General features: G+C 38.4%; 1 protein-coding gene across 4 annotated transcripts in view; it reads left to right on the top strand.

Annotated features, from left to right (window-relative positions):
• The window catches only part of LOC127976564 (potassium voltage-gated channel subfamily D member 2-like), a 96,349-nt gene extending 81,237 nt beyond the window's left edge, over positions 1-15,112 (top strand). The window contains exons 3-7 of one of the 4 annotated variants that reach the window (XM_052581100.1): positions 4,677-4,839; positions 7,712-7,810; positions 9,954-10,049; positions 10,953-11,194; positions 12,327-15,112. In XM_052581100.1, coding sequence (XP_052437060.1) covers positions 4,677-4,839; positions 7,712-7,810; positions 9,954-10,049; positions 10,953-11,194; positions 12,327-12,507 — 781 coding nt within the window. In that variant the 3' untranslated portion in view covers positions 12,508-15,112. Of the gene's footprint in view, positions 1-4,676; positions 4,840-7,711; positions 7,811-9,953; positions 10,050-10,536; positions 10,930-10,952; positions 11,195-12,326 lie in introns of those variants that run through there. The other 3 variants (XM_052581106.1, XM_052581111.1, XM_052581118.1) reach the window with 3 other exon arrangements.
• The last annotated feature ends 1,840 nt before the right edge of the window (positions 15,113-16,952 follow it).

Below are 16,952 nucleotides of genomic sequence, written 5' to 3'. Positions count from 1 at the left end.
TTTTCTCTGGAAATCGAAAACTTTTTGCTTCGTGCACGTAAATTATTTTTTTCTTGCACACAAAAGTGAGCTCAGAGCTTTATCTCTGATTGATCTGCTGTGAGTCAGTGGAGCAAGAGGCCATTCTATGGGTTTATAAGAAAAGATAAAAGACCCTTATCATCTCTTCCTCTCTCTCTTCTTCACTTTTATACCTCAACTAGAAGTTGCATATGAATGCCAGGAGAACATCTTTCATTATCAGGTCAAGGACTTTGTATCTGCTTGTGATAAGGGCTTGGGAGAAGAAAGCATTTGTTGATGCAATAAACTCTGTGTATCTGTCTCGCCTTTAGCCAAACTCGAACAGGGGACATCCCTGATATGAGTCTGAATGAGTTTGTCTGTCCGCAAAATGTCCGTGTGTTTTAGAGTCCAAGAGGGTCAAAGGAGGTAGGATGGTAGGATGGGATAAAACAGATCGTTGAGCATTCATGGGAGGGATAAGGAAAGCATAGACAGAATTATTGATGAGGGAGGAGGGGGTCTTGTGTGAAGCTTCCAACCGCCGTGGCATAAAGCATTCACAAAAGCCTTTCATGAAACCCTTAGTTGTGAGATTTCACCTACAGTGCTGCGCCTGACCGCAGGAAAGGAGAACGAGATCTCAGGAGTGCCACTCATGCATGACAAACACAACCCGTTTGTTTTGCTTCCTTCACTTAGATGAGTTGCAAATCAGTGTTAAGACTTAATGAGTGTAAAATGAGGTGGCAAGAGCATGTTGCTTTAACCTGACCAGTCACAATCACATCTGTACACCACAAATTTTCTAAGCGATCAGACTTACAGTTTTCTCTTGGTGGTCGATAAAAGTTCAACAGCTAGGTGATAAGTGCAATCCTCTCTAAGCAGGGCCCTAGCTGGGTTGTACGGTGTGCACACAGAACCCAGCGCGCAGGTTCTGAATTAAGCTCTTTCACGTCTTTTTGTGCTTGATTGTTTGTTTCAGTGAGGTGTATTTGTTCATTCAAGTGAGAGAACTCAGTTAGCTGTTTGCACACTGTCTGAAATGCAGCTCTCTGTGTGCGCACCGAACACAGCAGGTATTCAGTTCTTTCGTGTCTTCATGTTTTGAGTTCTTTTATGTCTTGTGCTTGAATGCTTTCAAATCTCTTGATAGTTAAAATTGCCAAGGCTTATAGCACATGCAAATGATAATCTTTCATGATGATGCGCAGCAGTCTAGATTGGGGTGTTTACACAACACTGTGTTTACTTACATGACAATGCTGTTAAGGGGGCCTGGAACTGCGTACTTTTGAAAAGTTTGTTTGTGAATTGTGATTTTAGACGCAGTCAAAACACTACAGGACAATAAAACGCGGAGAGTGATTGTTTCTCCATCACGTGTGACTGTGAATAACAATTAGAGCCGGTTAAATGGAACACACTCATCATTAACTCTCAGAATTCTAATGAGCACCACATTCAACTTGATAAGCATATTTCATCTCCAATCAGTCCAGAGCTTCATGAAGCAAGAGCTATTAAGTCAGTGAGCTCTGCGTTTTTTAATTTCACTGTCTCTTTCCACTCATCCACCCTTCTCCTCTCATTTCACATAACGCTAGAGCCAAAGAGTGGAGATATGGACTCATAAAGAAAGCATGGAGAAAAGAAATAGAGGGCTTTACTTATTTCATTGTCATACTATGAGTGTTTCTTTCATTCTCTCGGTCTCTCTCATTGGATTTCGTCCACATCCTGTAATCTGTAAGACTGTGTTTGGGTGTGCATGTTTTTAGAGCTGTTTACTCACAGACGGTGGGCGTCTTTTTCTATGCTGACTGATTGGATCATAATTGCACTGTGGTGTCGAAGGTGTCGAAGTTTCTTGCAGAAGCAGAGTGAGTGTGAGTTTAATTAGATATAGTTAGAGGACAAAACTGTCCTCAGAAGAGGACAGAGGGTTGCCTATGTGTGTGTTTGTGATTGCCTTTTATATTGGGCTGCAGTGAAGTGCTAGTGATGATCTAAACTGCAATAGCTTGCTCAGTGTTCTGTGTGTGTAATGGTTGCCAGTGCAGGTCGGCTGGGTTAATAGGGATGCTGTCATACATAACAGTACTGGACAGTGAGCAGCAAAGAAATGACAAACGCAGAGAGCAAATTAGAGTCCTTGCTGTCCCCTCTAGTTTGCTTCACACACACACATACACACACACCTGACAGTGCAAGGTCAATGTCTTTTATTACGCACAGGCTGGCCGCGGAGCAATGTGATGCTCCGGCGAGAGCGCACACACACTTTGCAAATAACAGCTTAGTGTGCGGATTTGGATTAGCAGCTAGTGTCCAACATATTCATCACGTACACAAATCTAATTATGAGAGTAATTGCCTACAAGAGACTTTATTGGTCTCTTATAATGAGTCTATTGTCTGCCATTGCAGGGAATCACAAAGCTCTCTATTGATCAGTCATGAATAGCTCATGTAACCATTAATATGGATATTTTCCAGGGCTCTGAATGACCGTCGACCATGGTACAAAGCAGAAACAAGAGCCTCTTAACTCTTTGCATGTCTTGTCTTTCTCCCTTTCTCTCTCACTGGCTTATTTAATTACAGGCGTTTAATTGGAGAGGTCGACTCGGTGCCGTCCGTAATTATGGCTCAGGCTTTGTCGCATCAGGCCCCTTCAGCTCATATTCTCAATGCCGTAATTCAGTAAGACCCTTCACTTAGAGCACGGAAGCCTCTCAGCGCCGTCACGGCACACTACACTCCGCTTTCAGAAATGCACAATTGTAATTGTAATTTTTTAGTTCTTTTAAATTATTGCATATGTCCTTTGAGAAAGAGATGTGTGCAGGTGGAAATAAATGTGCAGCTCAACTGTGTTTAAAACACTGCACATTTGCGTATCCACGATGTATTCTGTAACTTCTTTTTCGTCTTAAAGTGACAGGGGTATTTTACAGAATGTTTGTCAATGAGGCCCAAAAAAACCATGCTGGACCCTTTTATTTGACTTTTATTGTATGGATTTATTGGTGTAGCTAATATAGTCATAATGCTTTTTGAGGGCATACCCGATTCTTCAACACTTGAAAGATAGAAGTCTTGGCTCATGGTGATGCCCTTAAACATTTTATATAAATTCACGTGTAAAAATTCCAAAAACACAAATTTGTGATTACAGCAAAAATACTGTGGAGGTGTTTTGACATTTAGGCCTACCATGGTAAAACATTATAACAATATTTGTTTGCATTTGCATGCTACTTGCTTGTGATATTCCTCGATTGTTAGTCACTTCAGATAAAAGCATCTTATGAATGAATATATGTCCAAGTATTTTAAAACATGCCAAAAAAATAATAATAAAACACATGGTAATATCATGGTATAAGTGCAACTAGTAAACATCGCCCTTAAAATGTTAACGTAGTGTCATTGCGATGACAGCTTTTGGATTGAGATACACCAGGATGGTTTCATTCTGTTGACTAATGACAGATCGTCTCCTGAATGCCAGTGACGGAGTTGGTTTGTCACAAGTTGGCCTGCTTTAAAAGATGAAGAGGAGGTGGTACAACAGAAGGGGAGTGTGTTTGTTGGAACAATAATGTAATCTTGCAAGTACTGTGTGTTCCCAAGACAGCATGTTCATATGAATGCCATTTTAGGAAGACATTTTGTGTAATATGAGTGCTTTGTATCATTGTAATGGTTATTATTAAATGTAATCTTATATTCAGTGTTGGGAAAGTAGGTCAGAGAACTTCACAGGATGAAAGAACTTCATAGCATAGCTACTTTGTAGCATGAAACTCAGCCCACACGTACACGCAGCTCTTCCCACCACATGCGAACACTCATTTTTTAACATCAAGTTAAAAGTTTGGGGATGTTAATGCTTTATGAGGAAAAAAGCCCGGGGTCAAATACAGAAAAAAAGAGCTTTCCATAGAAATTGGGGAGTGAATGTTTGCCCCATGCTATATGATTCCCTAGTGCCCCCTAGTGCTGCCATCTGGGATCATGCTGAGCTGGTAAAAAATGAAGAAGTGTGTTGCTGACAGAAGCAATAATTAAACCCTGCTTGTGAAGATCAGAAATATTTCTGCAACATCAGGAGCAATGAAATGGCTTTTTTTTTTTATTTTTTTTACATAACTTTTATACAATTCAAATTTTTTTTTAAATTAAAATAAAATTGGATTTTTTTCATAGGATTTGAAATGAGGCTGAAAAGGCCTTGAAGAAAAATATTGAAAATTCTCTAAGAATTTTTTTTATAATAAAAATTGTTTATAATATCTGGTGTAATCTTTTACATACACACACACACACACACACACACACACACATATATATATATATATATATATATATATATATATATATATATATATATATATATATACATGTCAGTGTATTTAATTAAAGATCAGATATTATAACCTTTAATACTACATTTTTTAAATGTTTTGGAAAAAGGAAAGTTTAAAGAAAATGAAAAAATTATATATATAAAAAAAAAGTTGTATTGACTGGAATTCTGGATTTTAAAAAAGACCATGATGTCATGATAGATTGATAGATAGATTTTCGGATTTTCATTGTTTGATTTGTCACTTAACTGTTGCCGCTGACCCATATCTATGTTCTTTTTTTATGTGTTACAGATATGGAGACATGGTTCCTAAGACCATCATGGGAAAGATCTTTGGCTCTGTTTGTTCTTTGAGTGGCGTGTTGGTGATCGCTCTTCCCGTTCCCGTCATTGTGTCCAATTTCAGTCGGATCTACCATCAGAGTCAGCGTGCAGAGAAGCGTCGTGCTCAAAAGGTACCCTAGATGGGCCACCCACGACCCCAGCGTGGGTCCACGGCCTCTGATCTCACAGAGTTATAGGGAGCTGGGCTCAAAAGTAGAAATACAAAATACAATACTTGAAATACAAGCCGGTCTGGCTGTGGCAAAGAGACCCTGACAGAACCGTGTACACACAAACACAGAAAAATGACACTGGGATAGTGTTTAATACAACATGGCACAATGTGCTTGTGACCCAGATGTCTGCACGCTGAGTGGTGTGTGTGTCTCTGTGGTTTGTTAACTGCAGGTCCCTGTGGAATCATCATTTTTAATGCATGCCCAGATCACATCCCGTACTTCAGCACAGCAGACAAAAACACAAACACACAAGACAGGCAGAGAAACTTTGACAATGGCAGATATAAAAAAAGGATGAGAAAGAGTCTAAATAGAAATAAAAAGGAAACGGCCACATACACACTGCAAAGTTTTGGGTGTATTTAAAGAGAGAGAAAAAAGGACATTAGTTGAAAATGTACTCACAATCAGGCCATCCAAGATGTAGATGAATTAGTTTTCTTAATAAGAACGGATTTGGAGAAATTGAGAATTACATCTCACTTGCTCACCAATGGATCCTCTGCAGTGGATGGGTGCCGTCAGAATGAGAGTCCAAACAGCTGATAAAAACATCACAATAATCCACAAGTAATCCACACGGCTCCAGTCCATCAATGAACATCTTGTGAAGTGAAAAGCTGTGTGTTTGTAGGAAACAAATCCACCATTGAGGCATTTTTACATCAAACCGTTGCTTCTGGCAAAAATACCAATTCATAATCCATAACAACACTTTGCATCTTGAAAAAGTCCATCTGCTACCCATCAAAATCCAATGGTATATTTGTTTAAACCAATTTTGGACAGTTTTCACTTGATCAACAAGACTTGATCTGTGCATATTTATCTCCTGGGTTACTGAGTGAACTATTCCTTTAATGGCAAATGTCCTCAATTTTTTTTATGCCATGGACCAGCGAACAAGTGAATAAGTTTAATTGGGTTTGCTCTTATCGGGACTTTGATGTTTGAATAGACAGCAAGTGGTATGCCACTCAGCTCCAATCAGTGATGATGGAATTTGCATATCCTGATGCTTAGCTTCAGGATTATTTAAAAGAAATGATTCAATTAACTCCGAGACCTCAATTAATCTGATTACTTTCGCAATTAAATTGAAATGTAAGTTTTACAGCCCATCTGCACAGTGACTGCCATAATCAGTGAAGCTGTCCGCATGCACACGCTGCATTTATAGTCGATGCATTAGCCTGCGGTTTAGACATCTGAATTTATCACGGCAGGAGTGTTGTGATCTGTCATTACATCTGTCATGAGTATTCCTGTCATAAATCATCATTTCATGTCTGTATGGAAAATGGTGATTGACGTAGTTGTTTAAACCTTTTCTTGAGAGCGAAGGTTAGCAACATCAGTCAGTGTTTACCAAACCACATTCAACTGTTTATGCTCTTAAGTCGTTTAAACCAGTTTTGTTCATACTATGCAATTATTCGGTCATCATCAAACTTAAATGATGGAACTGTGTGTGTACAGAATTAGATTAAGCACTAATAAGGGGAGACACGACTGTATTTAGCTGCAGTGTGTACGTGGCCAAAGAGACCAGGCACAGGAAGAACAGATGCTGTGTTCTGTAACCAGTTCTCCTTTGGGAGTGATCAGAAAACGCAGACGTGGTGACATCACATCATATCTCATTAGATGAGTGTCTTCTCTTAATTTAGCTGTTTGACTCCAGCCACCCCATGGGAGACACAAACAGTTATAACAGTATATCCCACTCCACCTCTGCACACACACACACACAGATAAACAGTACAACCAGTCCACCCAAGAACAACAGTCTGTTTTTTAGATTAACTAGGGACTGAGAACGAGAGTAGGAGAGGGAGAAGTGAGAAAGGATGTTAGGATTGTAAAAAATACCCAAATTTCTGTTATTGATACTAGTACTCCTGAAATTTAACAATACCGTTTATCTGGAGATGTAAAGAGAAAAGCCTATGATGTTTTTAGTTTTCTTTTTTTGAAGAAGAAGAAGAAGAAGAAACCTCTTTTTCTTATCAAGTCTTCATTTATTTGATCAAAATACCATAAAAACAATAATATTGTGAAATATTATTACAATTGAAAATAACTGTTTTCTATTGGTATACATTTTAACATTGAATTGAATCCAAATCTATATTTTCAGCATCCATTACTCCTGTCTTCAGTGTCACATGATCCCTCGGATATCAATCTAATGCTGATTTGGTGCTCAAGAAACATTTCTTATTATCAGTTTTGAAAACTTAAGATTTTTGTGGAAACAGTGATATTTTTTTATTTTTATTTATTTTTTTATTTTTTTTTAGGATTCTTTGATAAATAGAATGTTCGAAAGAATAAGCTATTATTGGAAATAGAAATCTTTTGTGACATTTTAAATACATTTTCTGTTATTTATGGTCAGTTTAATGCATCCTTGCTGAATAAAAACGATTTCATTATTTTTTTTTTTTTTTTTTTTTTTTTTTTTTTTATATTATTATTATAATTTTGTTTTTACATTTTTATATTTAGGATATGGTATCAAAATATCAATTTTTACAATTATAGATATACTTTTGATGTCCCTCAAGGGAAAAATGACACATTACCATTCTTCATGTTGGACATGAGCATGCAACCTCCAGTCAAGCATTGATCACATTTACACACATATTGACCATGAGACATGAGCATGAAGATCTCCGGTCACACCACGATTACACACATTGACCACAGGAAGAGGAAGTAGTAGGCTAAACACCCGTGTGTTTGTCCACCTGAACAGAAAACCAGGCTTGCTAGAATTCGTGCGACGAAGAGCGGTGGCGCTAATGCTTATTTGCAGTACAAACGCAATGGGATGCTGGCAGACGCGGAGGAGGAGGTAACCGTGGAAACCAAATCGCTGGGGTCTCTCTTAATGGAAATTGACATGATGGGCTGGTGCATGTGGACCCCTCTTTCCCCCGGGTCTTTCGCCTCTCTGCCAGGGGGCCGAGGTCCAACAGGGCTGCTGTCCCCATTCAGTGCTTCCATGGTGTTCCTCTAATTCTCTCTCTCTGTCTTTCACCCTTTCTTACGCCTAGACCAGGTGCGCCGGCACCTCTTCCTGGTGGCTGGTCATGAGACAATAAATGTGTGACCTCTTGTCCAATGGCAATGTGCATGCGGCTTGGCCTTGCGGGGGCCACGGCCATCTGCTCCAGTACCAACGGGGCCCCCGTTTTTTACTGCACCCCTTTTCCCCATCTCTCAACTACTTGCTTTTGGGTTTTGTCTCTTTATTACGTTTTGTATCTTGTCTACTTGTTGTATTAACTGCCTTTTTCAACAGCTACTACTCTTTTGCTCCATACATTATTTAACATGCATTTTTGAATGATTTTCTCACTGCTGTCCAGACTGGCCTGTGCTCCCTCTCTATTCCTCTGTCATCATGACATCATCAGAACACATTACGTGGAGGAATGCAACTGTCTGAGCTGCATGTCATTGATTGGCCAACGTCTAAATGGGAGGCGGGGTTTAATGTGAGGCAGAGACCACGGGGCTTGTTGATCAAGTGCCTGTTGACCATACACGGACTCTTGATAAGCAATGCCTTAGTTCGGGGGTGTCCCACACTGCTTCTGGAGGGCCAATAACCTGTAAAATTGAGCTCCAATCCAACACACCTGAACTGGCTAATGAAGGGCTGCATACAAAATCGCATACTTCCCTACCATACAACAGGCAAAAAACAGAATGTAAAAAGAGTTTGAATTCCAAAGATGTCCAAATTTTCAATATCCATAAAACAGTAGGAAAAAAGCTCTGGTTTGAGGGTGGTGTTTCCTTCCATTTTAACTTTTCTTTGGATCCTCTCAGATCAGGGCCCTTGGAATTGTCCTAACCTCCCTTCCTATTGTGGAGCATCTGTTCATTAACGTAGAACAGGCATTCTCAACTCTAGCCCTGAAGGTCCACTTTCCTGCAGTTTAGCTCCAACCCTTATCAAACATCAAATCTGAATTACTTTACAATTACTAGAAAGTTACAGGCAGGTGAGTTTGATAAAGGTTGGTGTTAAACTCTGCTGGAAAGTGGACCTTGAAGGCCAGAGTTGAGAGCTCCTGATGTAGAAAATACTTTTTTTTTTATTTTATTTTTTTTATGCGAAGTAATTGCTTGTAAAAAAAAAAAAAAAAAAAAAACTACCTACTCAGAGACCATTTGATTTTGGAGCTAGCCTAGGTCTTCTAAGATTACTAGAACCTTCCAGGCAAATGTGTTGGTGCTAAACTTTGCAGGACATTGGCCCTTTAGAAGCAGGATTGTGCACCCTTGCCCTAGTCGTCTGGTCACTGCGCCATGCTGATTCATTAAGGCTCTATTGAATTTGGATACAGTGGCCATCATGGTTCAAATACAGAAGACGCTTAACATTTCCATATACCTTTCCAATAATTCACAAGTTCACACTTACATATAATAAACGGAGTAAAGGTTATACGTATTTAGTGTGCTGTCCAAGGGGAGGGCTCTGAGCTCGGAATTTGGCCTAAACACAGAGTACTCCCCCCATCCCAGGTTGGGATGCGAATAGTTAGAAGTGATGAGATGAGGTGGTGGAGTGATGCTAGAAAACAATCAATGACAGAGGCAAGTCAGATGTGTATATATACCACTAATCTTGTTAATTAGGTTAATTATCGAACATGCTCCTCCATAATTTTTTTAATATAACATTATTTAATATATCCTGAATATAAATTCAGTAGATACTGACACACACGGAATACTCTTGTTTCTGCTGTCCACTGTTTTTGAACCAAGAGCCATCTGTCAACGCTGTGATCTTGAGAGAACAGGACGTGGCAGTAACCTAGAGCCTACTGTTGTCACAATGAACTAGCCAAACGCTCCTCAACAATGTCTCAGTGTTGCTGGATCATTGTGAGAATTCGGGCCTTGCTGTCTTGTCTTTTCTTTCAGTTTCTCTCTGTGCTGATAGGTTGGTAAGCAGTGTTTTCTGTTTCCTCATCAAGGCTTCAAAAGAGGCTGGCCAGTCTTTGGTATGTAAGATCAACCCCACTTTTGAGACCCAGCATCACCATCTCCTGCACTGCTTGGAGAAAACCACGGTAAGAACCTCAGGAGAAAATTTCACACACAACTGGAAGCTGTTCTCAATAAAAGCTTTTGCATTATTTGATCTTCTCCTATACCGGTGTTTTTTCTTAAGTAACTTCAAAAGCTACCTGAAGTAGGTTCAGCTACTGGTCAATTGTCAATATTGGCTTTGTTCAAGTTGAAAATTGTGTTAGCATATGGTGCAAAAAGGCCATGTTTTCTAAAAATAGCTTTGTGTGAAGAACAGCCTGAGTCTTTATTATCTGCAAAACCTGGCAAGATGTGATCACTTATGACTGACATTAAACATTGCTTTTTTTGTGTGCCATATTTGAATTAAAATCTATTTAAAAACTCTGGCAGAGGTACAGACGAGGGTGAAAGTGGACAATTTTATTTATTTTTTGGTCTATACTCTTTAACTTTAACCAGTGCCAGACTTCTTCTGCACCTACGTGCTTGTGGGTTTGTCAAAAATAAGTGCTGTTTTCTCTCAAGAGAAATCATTATTCAGACTCTGGCATGAAAACTGAAAATGACAACCACTGTTGTCCCCTGACTGTGACCTGCTCTGGCTTTCCGAGGGCAATAGACTCGAGACAATTCCAGTCCTGCTGGGTGCCGGACTGCCTGAGAAACAGCCAAAGCTACAGTCAGTCTGGATTTAAGGACTCCACTGTTGATACTCTACATACACACACACACTATATTATTAATTTCATTGTTCTAATATAGATTAAGCATATTATGTTTTATTAATACCACATAAACGTCTCATGTTTATGCAATTTGAAACTTTACAACTTTGTATTATATGTACAATTTAATAATCAGTAAGCGCATTAATATAATAATCAAAAGCAGAAATCAGTTCTTAAAGTGATAAATAATTCCCGTCTCTTTCTCTCTCTCAGAATCATGAGTTTGTGGATGAGCAAACTTATGAGACAAACTGTATGGAGGTTTCTCTAACGAAGCCATCCATGTCCCGCTCCTCCTCGATGTCCTCCTCTCCACATGGCCTGTCCTCCTGCTGCACGCGCAGGAACAAGCGCAAGAGCTTCAATGTCTCCAATTCCAACATGGTCGGCGGCCGCAGGGGCAGCATACAGGAGCTCAGCACCATCCAGATCAGAGAGAGACCAATGAGCAACAGGTGCTCTCACAACACTCATGCACACTTACACAGACATGAAGTGAAAGAATAGACTGATACTGGTTGCGGTCTGAATAAATATAAGCCAGCGCTGTGTCTTATTTAGAAGTAATTTGAAACACATTTCATGCATGGAGCTCTCTTCTTACGAATCAGGTGTGTTAAAAGAGACATGCAAAATATTCAGAGCGGTGGGTCGCCAGCACTTGAATTGAAAACCACTGCAATGTTTAGTACAAAGATGATATAATGCATAGTAGAGCTTAGATTTAGTATGCATATTGTGTAATACATAATATGCAGAATGTAGTGCATTGTAATATTTAGTATGCAAATGTGAAATTAAGTATGCAGTCCGTAATTGAAAGTGCATAGTATTTCGTGTACATGAGTAAAATTCAGTAAAAGTGTGTAGTGCATGTAATCTAGACTGCATATGTAGAATATAGTGGATAAGGCATACTATGCATTATGATTATGCAGTTTGCACATGTATAATGCATAGTATGTAATATTTAGTGCATAGAATGTAGAATTATTTTGTAGTTAGTCTCTAAATATATGCGATACAGTGTGTAATGCATAGTGTTAGTGTGTAGGGCATAGTGTCTATTATGCATGATGAACGCAAAGTATAGTGCATAGAATTTAGTGAACTACTAAATGCATAACACATTACATAATCCAGAATGCATATACTGTATACAACTGAGTGTATTATGCATAGTATATTATATGTAATACAGAGAATGTAGAATGCATATTAGAGCACATATTTAGTGTGCTTTAGAATGCAGTGTATAGAAATAAGTATACGTAATATGTCAAATACAGTATGTAACGCAAAGTGTGTAGTACATTATAGAATGCAGTATATAGTGTAGTATGCATAATAAGTCTTGTTTAGCACATATGATATAAAGTGTAGTTTATTTGATGTGGGTTCACTGTATATCTGGGTATTTTGGTTGTTCTCATAGTGATTCATGCTGCTGGAATCCTGTAAAGCTCCCCACTATGCCAGCATACTCTGGGAACGTTATCTTGATTGCCTCCAACAGCTGGCGGAATTTGCCCATCAGCTGGATTATTTTCTCACCCGCCCTTTCTCTCCCTCTTTCTTCCGATGCAGCCGCTCCAGTCTCAATGCCAAGTTTGAAGAGACTGTACCCCTGAATTCAGAAGATCAGTCCTACATCACTGCCGCTGTCATCAGCATGCCCACCCCGCCCGTGACCACACCCGAGGGCGGAGACTCAGCCAGCTCGCATGACTTTTTGCAAAGCAACATTGTCAGGGTGTCGGCGTTATAGACCGTCTGCCATGACCATTAGCCATTTTATTTAGCGAGTGGATGCTGGAGCAGAAAATGATCGATGGAGCCCCCTAGTGTAGTGGAGGAGGCATTGCAGCAGGATGGGCCATAGCTGGACCTTTTAATTTTTTATTTTTTAAATCAGCTCTTGTCCAGAGCTCTCCATCTCTGTGAGCTCCATCAGCTCTAACTCTAGGCCCATACATCATGTGACTCACGATGGGGTCCAATAAGCTTACACTCAACCCATAGAGGAAAACAATGTGTTTATTACAGCTTCTATAATTTTTCAGTATTGTGAGTCTTTGAATCTTTTGTCTTCAGTTTGATGGGATCGGCAGAAAATTGGGACGAATAAGGAGTGTACCAGCAGGGGCGGGATTTTACAAGCTTTTACACAGCTGTACACACTTTTGATACTACAAAGTAAAGCTGGGCTCTACTAGGGTGTGCTGTCGGATGCTTTTGCGTGCGTGTGTGTGATTGAGATCAATCTCTTGCATGTTCTGCATAAGTCTTTGTCTTTTTTCAATTTGGCATGAGCAATAAGGATTGGCTCTTTCTGTCAGAATGCGTGCTTTTTATTTTTGCCTAGTTAAATAGTATTGATCTTTCCAACCCAATGAGTGTGTAAAAACAGCTGTTTTGAGAGATTAGCCTGTTGATACAGGTGATAAACAAAGAAAACCTTGTATCACACTCTCTCTGTCCCACCCATGTTGTGTTCATTCCTTGCCTGACCTGATGAGACGTTTGTTATGCTTTTTTTATTTTAATTCTTTATTAATTAATTTTTTGTTGCAAAAAGCTACACGGAAAAGGAAACACCTTTTGTGTTTCAATATATGTGACTTTCTCAAACTGACAGTGGAGGCTTATGGACTTGAGCTCTAATACTAGCCATTCCATTTTATACTCCAAAGTTTGCAAGTTAACTGTGAAAAGAAAAATAACGTGCTTATTTATTATATTTGTTAAAATTATTGTGCATGTTGTCGTACATATGGTGAAACGGGCCAACTTGGACCAGAGCATAGAGCCCACCCAGGACTTTTTTTCTTCCCTCCCTTTAAAGATGTACTTTTATCAGCAAACATTCTTAGGTCTGTCTATTATTACTGGATAATGGCATCAATCTGTGTGTGATAACACGTTGAGAATCATCCAATCAGGTTCTTAGTACTGTTATGGGGATTATTATATCATTGTGATCAGCCAAACACGCTTAGTGTTGAATATAAAAACGCAAAAATCTCGCAAAGTCACATTCAGGTTTGTTTCACTCCAAAATCAAAAGCGAATAAATTATATTTTGCATAAAAATCGTTTTAAAAGTCATATAAAAAAAAAAAAAACATTTGAATGAAAAATAAGCACACTCCACGCAGATTTTAGTTCTTTGTATTTGTATTGGTGATTTTCATAACTGTAATACAGTATTTTTAAAAGCAAATGTATAATGCTTCATAATGATTGTAAAAATACTTCAGAAATTTCAATTATGCCATTTCAGTAATGAAAATTGTTTTTTGGCATTTAAGAAATGACAGATTTTCAGATGTTGTGCTTAATTGTCCCTGAATATAATGCACAAAATCTGTTTAGAATTAATGTAAGCAAAATATAATTTATTTTGATTTGGGGCAGAAATATGTCTGTGAGATTCATTCAAAATGTATTATTATTAATGAAATAGTGTTAAAACATTTCTGTGCCTGAAAGATGAATTCTCTCTTCTCTGCCATTTAATGTCTGGAATTGGCAAGAAAATAGACTATAAAGTAGGTTTTTTTTTTTTTTTTATACCAATGTCAGTGCAATTTGTGGTGAGGAACTCTTAATGCACCTTGCTCAATACACACACACACACACACACCACTGCCCTCCTGCACAATGCCTGCACCCATTCTTGCTTTACCATGTGACTTATGCAACAAAATTCTTTTTGTAAAGATATGCTTTGTATTAAAAGGGTTACCGGGGGAATAGAATCTCACAAATGCATATTTTTAAAACTCAAATGGTGTTGATTATATATTATAAATGTATTTCAGTTGTAAAATACAAAAAAAGAAAAAAGAAAAGATGAAATAGGAAACTATGAGAGAGTGTTGCTAGTGCACCTGTGCTGTAAATATGTTCTTCTGTGTAGTGAAATATATTAGATTTTCTTCTTTTCTGCTAATTTCAGTGGACAGAAAATGTAATGTCTCACACTTTACTCTCTAAATCAACGAGTGGAAAGCCTGGACCATCTGTTTAGGTTTGGAGATTTTTTTCTCTCTGTTTGGAGGACAGGATTGACCGGACTGATTGAGTGCATGTGCTCACAGACTCATAGAGAACGTGTGGGTTTCTTTTTCTATCAACCAGGGACTTTTAAAACAGACTTCCGGTTAGTTCTATATAATGTACATTTAAACGACTACCAGGTGACGATGGTCCTTTGGAATTGTTACAGCTTGTGTTTTGGACATTAAAATATATGAATTATTGAAAAACGCAAAAAAAAAAAAATGCAAACCAGTTGTTTAGTCCGGTGCATTGTCTATGAATAAAAATAATTAATTCATTGTCCTATTAAAATACAGAAAAAAAAACAATGGTGTTGTGATCATTTGACTAATCTTAGTTAACTACTGAATCATGTTTCCACCTTTAAAAAAAAATGTCTTTATATCTCAAAATTACAACTTTGTAAAGTAAAGCAAGAAATAGTCACAATTGCGAGAATGAAGTCACATTGTCCAATATAACGTTAAAACTTGATAGTTGCAGTTATGAGAAATGTACATTTATGTTGTTATATTTCACAATGTAATTCCATCTTGCAATTGTGACTTTTGCAACTATATGTTACAATGTATGTCACAGTTACCTTTATAATTATTTTTACTTTAAAAAAAAAAAAAAACCTTTAGATGGAAACAGGCTTTCATACGACTTTATAAAGACCTTGTGAAACCAATTTATGTTGTGTCTTCTAGCTTCATTAGAATTTATATGATAGCATACTGCTAAAAAGTCTCTGTAAAATCTTGAATGAGCATACAAAGTTGTCCTGCAGTTGTGCAAAAATTGTTGAGATATCATTCAGAATGAGTTACATGGTAAAGATTTCCTAATAGTTAGGTTTAGGAGGTTGTTTAAAGACCTCTCCACAAGTATAAACATTAACAGCAAATCAGCAACGCTGTACTCTCTTCCATTTCCAGCTGAGCGTCATTTTCTTCATAGGCCTCTTTCCCATTTTGCGAATTTCACACATTTCTCAGGTGGCACATTTAAAGGGACCGATGTTAATAAAGCACTTAGCATGATTATGTTACACATGCACAGTATCTTCCATTATACACGGGAATCGGGGGATGAGGAGGTCCGGAAGGCAAGGAATTGCACCAAATTGTCGAGCTCACTCAGAGCAAGCGAACCGCAGGGCTGTAGTGAGCTCCCAGCAGGCGAGCGATAGTGCTACACATTAGCATATTTCCCATCATGCCGAAGGTAATTGAGACTTTTGAAGTCGGTTGTAGGAAGAGACCATATCTGAGAGACGCAGAAGGAGGGGGACCTCGCCGCACACAGGGGGATATTATAGTTGGACTTCATACAAGCTGCAGCTGTCTGTTTGCGACCTCGCTATTTTCGCGGAGAGGTGAAAGGTTAATGGTTTTATTTCCCCATTGACTCATTTTACTGTACTGTAAGCATGAGTGGGACTGGCTATATGACAGTACAGTCCATGTGAAAGGCTCTGTACATCTCTACAACAGCGAATGACACAAAGTCAACCGTTCTCGGTGTTATGGATGAAAAGTATTATGTTTTGAACACACAACAGCTAACATGCTATAAGGCTAGCTTTATGCTCTCTGTCAGTTTCTCTCTCACACACACAGAAGATGAATGGAGAGGGGTTAGAAACAAGTGAGGAGTATGTCTTTTGTAAGCTTGTATGACGGCAATCCTGCATGTGTCCTCCTTTCTGATTCATAAATCAGATCCTGCACTGACAATGAACGGCGGGGAAGCTTACAAAAGAGGAAGCTTATAAAAGCATTTCTAGAGCTCCAGCTATGTTTGGATTAGCATGCTAACATACTAATCATAATATTTCTAGTAAACTGTGTGAGCGATGTTTTCTGTACGCTTTATTTGCAGACGTGCAATATGCTACAGAAAAGTCTTAACTGGAAGCAAGATGATTCATTCAGTGGCTAATGCTAACTTGCTAATGCGATTTTATAGAATGTCTAAAATGGTTTGCCAAGATTAATTGTTCTTTCAAGTGCAACTCGGAAACTCATTATTATGTTAGTTATTATAATGTCACAAATTTAATTTGGCAACATGACAAGTAGTCTAAAAAAGAATTATATTGTGAGCAATAAACCCAGAAAACTACATTGAAATTCCGAATAATTTAAAATATAGTTTCCATCA

The sequence above is a fragment of the Carassius gibelio genome, chromosome A4 (assembly GCF_023724105.1).
Source record: "Carassius gibelio isolate Cgi1373 ecotype wild population from Czech Republic chromosome A4, carGib1.2-hapl.c, whole genome shotgun sequence".
Lineage (NCBI taxonomy): Eukaryota > Metazoa > Chordata > Actinopteri > Cypriniformes > Cyprinidae > Carassius > Carassius gibelio.
This window is presented reverse-complemented; position numbering and strand designations above follow the sequence as displayed.